General features: G+C 36.2%; 1 protein-coding gene across 1 annotated transcript; it reads left to right on the top strand.

The window, feature by feature from the left end:
• The first annotated feature begins 4238 nt into the window (after positions 1-4238).
• On the top strand, positions 4239-5683 carry LOC105052008 (protein WHAT'S THIS FACTOR 1 homolog, chloroplastic). Its single transcript, XM_010932682.4, has one exon. The coding sequence runs from the start codon at positions 4293-4295 to the stop codon at positions 5538-5540; it is 1248 nt and encodes a 415-aa protein (XP_010930984.2). The 5' UTR covers positions 4239-4292; the 3' UTR covers positions 5541-5683.
• The last annotated feature ends 615 nt before the right edge of the window (positions 5684-6298 follow it).

The following is a 6298-nucleotide window of genomic DNA, read 5'->3' as shown; positions in this document are numbered from 1 at the left end:
TGAGGATTGGATGGAAGAAAAAAAGGATTGGTGGATTTTGCGCTGACGTATGAATTTTGTAGATTTTTTTTATAAATAAGAGGAGGAACTGCTCTATAGGCCGTATGTCAGTGTGATTACGACATAGGAATACCAAATAGTAAGTTGTAAGGGGCTTTTGGAGGATAGGATGACGACGGGCATGCAGGCGGTGAGCCAGCGATGAAGGACGACATTGATGTTAGTGCAGCGTGTACTGAGGATTTTTCAGTGTCATGAATTGACCCTATCAAATCGAGGAAAATTACTTGTTGGGTATCCTGCCGACCCGTCGGCATGACTCAAAGTAACGACCGTTGTAAAGTATGGGCATGTCCGTTCGCACGCGACTGATTTTTTTTTTTTAAATTAAAACAATATTTGATGATCCAGATAAGATCAGGATGATATAATATTATTAATAATTTAAATTTTATTATAATATAATTATTAATAATTTAAAATCATAATATTTGATAGATTATAATTTAATGACTAAAAATTATTGAGTACCTATGATCTATTTGATATTTTATCAGAATTTAAAATTATTGATTATATAATACGAAAACTATCTATAATATATTTTATAAAAATATATTTATTTATTATATATAATATATTATAAATAAAATATTATTATTTTATTAATATATTAATGATTAATAGATTTTATAAAAATATATTTATTAGTCCTATAAATTATTGATCTTATAAAAATATATTAATTATCATTATAAAATTAATAATTTTATTTATATTTATAATATATTATTTATTATATGAATATTTATTTTGATTAGAAAAATAAGATAAATTAAAGTAATATGTTAAATATTTTAATATATAAATATAAAATATGATAAGATATCTTTACTCTAATTTATTTTAATAATTTCGTGCGGGATAAATATATATATAGAGAGAGAGAGATTGGGATTATATTTATAGAATTCATTGAAATACTTCTAAAGTAAGATGGTTCCAATCTATTGAGAGAAAAAATGACCTCAACAAGTTCTTCCGTGCAGCAATAGGCCACAAGAGATCCAATTGATAGAAGTGAGCTAAGTCTTGTATATTGATTAATCCTAGAATTTCTATTTCCAAATCTAAGGATTTAACAAGATTATTGAAATAAACCCTTGAGAACTTTTAACAAGATATTTGAGCTAACAGGTTGGATCCAAAACAATTATGTAATTCATTTTTATTAACACAATGTTAAAGAAGGGTACTATAAATTAGGACATGATAACTTTTCTTTTTCCAACTAAAATATCTTTAGCATCATTTGGGTGGGGTAAAATCCTATGTTGCTAAGGAAACTACAAATCAAATGACATCGATGATTTTCTTCTAAATAACTAGAATTTAAATGAAAATAGAGAAGCTATTGAAGGATATCATGCACGATAGAGGAGGAAGAGAGAGAGAAAAGGTGGAGGTAGAGCGAGAATCACCATAAAAGCAAGCCAAGTTTCAATCTTACGTCAATCTACCTTGTCCATTACCATCATTAAGCAAGAAATATTGTGGACCACCACAAACTCTGGTCCATATATAAATGAATGCTCAACGTATGAGGCACATTGTCGATGCTTCAATTTCTTTAATTATTCTATAATTTTTTTATAGAATCTCCAATCTTAAGTTGGTGTTTCAAGAACTCAAGGGTTGCAATTATTTCTTGGCACAATTCGCCTAAAAATGCATGAGAGGAAACATCATTTATAGGCTCGTTCACCGCATCAAAAATTTTGAGGGTTAGCTACTGAGCTACAAAGCAAATATAAAGTAGTTGACCTGGCATATGTTTGCATCTTAGATAGTCGCACATAGCTATTTGGCTTTAGTTTGGAATGTGAAAACCAAAGTCACCCTAAAAGTCTTGTCTTGGTTAATCGGTGTCCTATTAAAGGGCTTTTGGGGTCTATATCAATGTGGTCCGAGTTGAATATTTTATAGTTAATTCAGAAGTTTTTAGATAGTTATGTCTATTTGGGGACCAAGGTAATTATGCAGTGGGAATCATGTAAGTAGAGTTCATGTACCAAGATAATTTTGCAAGCGAGCTATATAAATAATGATAATTATATTGTTAGCTTAATTAGGGATCATTACCTTTCTCTTGTGGAGCTTTGCTATTGCAAGGGTTCAAGATGGATAATGTAAATGAAAGATACATGACATACATCCAAAAAAATATACAGAAAGCAACTGTACATAAATAAAACCACCGGAATCAACTGTACATGATAAAGTGAATTTAAATCAATTCAACTAACATCAAATGTATAATATTAAGTGATGTTGATGAGCCATCTCAATTAAATTGAAAGCAACCGAACTGAATAGAAAGATGTTACATTATGATAGTTGCATAGTTATATTACCCTGAGATTAAAAAAGAAATTGAAACCTCTCAATTCGCTGAATTTGCAAGAGTTTGTATTTCAGCAAGACACTGAAAACCTCTCAATTAACAATACATCTAAATATTACTTCACATCTATCTAGTAACGACTAATGAGCTTAAATACTTGGCCATGGTTCAATCAAATTAAAATTGAATCTGAAATGATGATAAACTTAAAAGCACATTGGATTGCACGATTTTAAGATTCATTGAAACCACCATTTTATACTGCATCCAAACACTACTACACATATAGTTAGTTTTAAGATTAAATAAGTGGCTATAGTAGACTAACTAAATCCATTCATATATTTATAAAATGTTATCTATTTATATCGCATTCAAACACTACATATATCATACAAATAAGGTCAATAACAATGCTTTCTGCTTGCTTATTTGTAGTAATAATTAGGGCTTAGACATCTATATCCAAAAATTGTTCACAGGAAGTTGAGAACTAGATTTATCTAACAACCAACTTTATATTTATAATCACAAAAGTTTTGTCAACTATGAAATCAAATCTTCTTCTTGGTAAGACTGATAAGCATCATAACATCCACTCTATGATGCATTTCATGAACATAAAACATATGTCTATCATGAACACAAAACCTATATCCTATCCAAAAAAATATATGTATACCATTTTCAATTAAAAAACCTATACCATGCCCGAAAACAAAACCTATATCACATCCAAATGAAATTTGTGTATCAAATACCACTAAATTTTCAGCTATCATAAACAAAATGTGTCGGAATGAGAAAGTGTAAACTTGATAAATTACTCGTCCTACATATTTGATCCATAAGGATCTTGTTGAGAGAGGATGCAAAGAGCCATCTTGATGTATATTTTTTTATTCCAAAAGTTGATTTTGAGTAAAAACTAGTAGCTATTATGAGCAACTCAACTACTACAGTGATCGGTGGAGGGACTTTCGATGCTTTAGATTCCATAAATATGTTTCAGTCTTAAAATAGCCTAAGGTATACTCTTACTTATGGCTAGCCTGAAATTTAAATTCCTTACAAGCTAGATGAGTGAAGGACGCCCTATCTCTTCTCTTCCCTTTCTACCTTTTTATCAAGTGTATTGCTCCTTGCAAGTCTCTTTTCCATAGTATTTTAGTTCTCACCTTGGGTTTAGCTACTTTCTTGCACCTGGTTATTAATTTACATTTAGCTACTATCTACTTAGCTGCTGCTTTATCTCTTATTACTTTTTTATTCTTTGCTGATGCTATTTTGATCTTTTTTATTATTTTTTTTTGATTTTTTCTTGAAGCTTTTACAGATTCTCGAATTATGCCCCATTTTGAAAAATTATCATATCTAATTGAGGCCCTTTTTTTCAACCTTATTCTCATTTCCTCGTATCTTTTTGGGCTTGTCTAGAAGTGCCCAAGGAGATAATGAGCAATAAGATCAAACCTCATGATGGACAATACTGGCAAGATAAGAATTAATTAAATTATATAATATATATCTTAATAAAAATTATTTGGGAATATCAATCATTGGCAAATCTTTTGCTTTTATTTCCGTGAATAATATTACCCAGGCAAAATTGTCAATGGATCTCTGAATGAGTTAAGATTAATTTAATCTTTTATTGTAAAATGGACAGTGATTTGATTTTTTTTAATGCAAAATTCAATTACTTTTTAATTGATAATTTGGATTTTTTTTGGGTACAAATAATTTGTAATTCCTTAATCACAAAAAAGTTGCATAGCTTCGTGATTCGTACAAATACCGGCCGTTATTTTCTTTATAACGGCGAATCCCAATTTGGATGACACGGAGTACCCTGCGACAACCCGTCACACCGTCCTGAGCCGCGCCCATGTCGGCGAGGCGGTCCGTCGCCCTCCGCCACCTCCTCCCTCGGCGGCTCCTCGATCCCTTCCACCCCGACGTCCATCCCAACCTCCACATCCTCTGCCGCGGCCTCGCCCTCTGGTCGATGAAGAAGGACCCGTCCCTCGAAGCCACCCTATCCCGCAACCGCCGCTGGATCGTCAACAACCAGATCAAGCACATCCTCCTTCGCTCCCCCAACCACACCGCCACCGTCCGATCCTTACAGAAAAAGTTCAAAACCCTCGACCTCCAGGGCAAAGCCCTCAACTGGCTCCACAAATACCCCTGCTGCTTCGAGACCTTCTCCGGCGACGACGGCGAGGTCCACTTCCGGTTTTCCAAGCGCATGGCCGCCCTCGTCGACGAGGAGGAGGCCGTCCAGGACTCGACGGAGCCTGCCATGGCCCGCCGCCTCGCCAAGCTCCTCATGCTCTCACGCGACCGCCGCCTCAACGTCGTCAAGCTCAACGAGCTCAAGAGAAACTTCGGCCTCCCCGATGACTACATCATCCGCATTCTCCCCCAATACCCCGACACCTTCCGCGTCGTGAACCGCTACGGCCGCCGTAATACGATGGAGATCGAGCTCGTCCGGTGGGACCCGGCGCTCGCGGTCTCCGCCATCGAGGCAGCGGCAGCTGAACAGGGGACGGAGCCGCGGTACGTCTGCTCACTGCCGCCGAGCTGGGTGAAAACTCGGGCAAAATTTGACGAATTCAATGATGGCACGCCATACATTTCACCGTATTCCGATGATTGGAAGGAGTCGGAGATGCGGTCTGTGGGCGTGGTCCATGAGCTTCTCTCACTAACACTGTGGAAGAAGGCTTCGATTGTGAAATTGGAGCATTTCAAGAGGGAATTTGGATTGCCGGAGAGGCTGAATTTATTGCTTCTCCGGCAACCATGCATATTCTATGTGTCGAACCGGTACAAGATATACACGGTGGTCCTCCGGGAGGGGTACAGGGGATCGGAGCTTGTCGAGAAGGATCCATTGGTGGTCGTGAAGGATAAGCTGGGGGAATTGATGCAAGAGGGGCTTCACGAGTATAATAGGAGGAGGCGGTTGGTGAATTTGGAGAAGAAGAGGAAGAGAGGTGAGATTGAAGCGAGACCGAAGGAGGAGGAAGACGAAGAGGATGAAGAGGAAGCACTGAGACTGCACAGTGCCGAGAAAAGGGAAGAGAGGAAGAGGTTCTACAAAGTTCTTTTTGATGAGAACCCATGAGCAGATTGATGAAGTAGAGGTATGAATTGCAATGGAGCTCAGTGATTTATATCTGTGATTGGCTTCTTCTGTATATGTTGTTTAATTGATCTAAAATTTAAATGAAAAAAATGAGGAGTCATACTCCATCAATTAAGAAGTCAGTTACATTGATTTTACTTCACTGATGGTTTGCATCAAAGCTTTATAGACCATTTCTCCAGAAATAAATAAAATTTTGATGAATCATTTGCTCGCTAGCCAAGTCTTTTAATCTCGCACTTCTTTCTCCTACATCTGAAATTGGGGGAAAAGATCTTTATAATGTTCTCTGAACTCTGACTTAGCTTCTAACTGCCAGATTGTAGGCTCATTGATCTCTTCATATTGTCTTGGGAGCTTAGTTGTGTCGCATTGTATTGATCTGGGCCAACTTCTATGAGCATATCTACTTAAGCTCTCGCTCTCTATTTGTTTGCCTGTTTTTTTGTAGATATGGTTAATGGTAACATCTGGATGAATCTTATGGTGCAAAACATCATCAGTGCAATCAAACTGTAGTACCTATAAAAGAGAAGGCAGAAAATATATAATCAAGTATCATTGGATACCAGGAAAGCAAATAAAAGCTCGTGTTTCTTGTTCGTAGAGTTCATTCTGTATGAGAAAATGTCTATTAGTTCACACGTTAGCCCATCATTGGCAAGCTTGCCTTTTTTTAAACATGTAAAGCTTCAAGTCTAATGTCAGACATACTGCTGACCAAAGAATCTAAGTCG

The sequence above is a fragment of the Elaeis guineensis genome, chromosome 9 (assembly GCF_000442705.2).
Source record: "Elaeis guineensis isolate ETL-2024a chromosome 9, EG11, whole genome shotgun sequence".
Classification (NCBI taxonomy): domain Eukaryota; kingdom Viridiplantae; phylum Streptophyta; class Magnoliopsida; order Arecales; family Arecaceae; genus Elaeis; species Elaeis guineensis.
This window is presented reverse-complemented; position numbering and strand designations above follow the sequence as displayed.